At 73.3% G+C, this 786-nt stretch overlaps 1 protein-coding gene across 1 annotated transcript in view; it reads left to right on the forward strand.

The window, feature by feature from the left end:
- Positions 1–32: 32 nt before the first annotated feature.
- Positions 33–786, forward strand: part of ONECUT3 (one cut homeobox 3) — a 79013-nt gene continuing 78259 nt past the window's right edge. Inside the window, exon 1 of the mRNA XM_019513298.1 lies at positions 33–755. Within this exon, the coding sequence (XP_019368843.1) occupies positions 33–755 (723 nt within the window). The remainder of the gene's footprint in view (positions 756–786) is intronic.

The following is a 786-nucleotide window of genomic DNA, read 5'->3' on the forward strand; positions in this document are numbered from 1 at the left end:
GGGCCGCGCCGGGCCGGGCCGCGCCGGGCACCATGGAACTTACAATGGAGAACCTGGGCAACCTGCACGGCGTGCCGCACTCGCAGGCGGGGGAGCTGCTGAGCCCCGCGCACAGCCGCCAGGCTTCGCACCGCAACCTGGTGAGCCACGGCCGGCCCGCCATGGTGTCCAGCATGGCCTCGATCCTGGAGGGCGGCGACTACCGGGCCGAGCACAGCCTGGCGGCGCCGCTGCACCCGGCCATGAGCATGTCGTGCGAGTCGCCGTCCGGCATGAGCCTGAGCAGCACGTACACGACGCTGACGCCGCTGCAGCACCTGCCGCCCATCTCCACCGTGTCCGACAAGTTCCACCACCCGCACCACCACCACCACCACCACCACCCGCACCAGCGCCTGGCCGGCAACGTGAGCGGCAGCTTCACCCTCATGCGCGACGAGCGCGGCCTCGCCTCCATGGGCAACCTCTACGGCCACTACCCCAAAGACATGCCGGCCATGGGCCAGCCCCTGTCCCCGCTGCCCAACGGCCTGGGCTCCTTGCACAACGGCCAGCAGCCGCTGGCCCCCTACGGCCCCGGCGGGCACCTGGCCAACGAGAAGATGCTCTCGCCCGGCGGCTTCGACTCGCACGCGGCCATGCTGTCCCGCAGCGAGGAGCACCTGGCCCGCGGGCTGGGCGCGCCCGGCTCGGGCATGATGCCGCCGCTCAATGGCATGCACCCGCACGGGCCGCCGCACGCCCAGCCCAACGGCGCCCTGCTGGGCGAGCGGGAGCGGCAGGGGG

This window comes from Gavialis gangeticus, unplaced genomic scaffold (assembly GCF_001723915.1).
Source record: "Gavialis gangeticus isolate Ggan-Ray unplaced genomic scaffold, GavGan_comp1, whole genome shotgun sequence".
Classification (NCBI taxonomy): domain Eukaryota; kingdom Metazoa; phylum Chordata; order Crocodylia; family Gavialidae; genus Gavialis; species Gavialis gangeticus.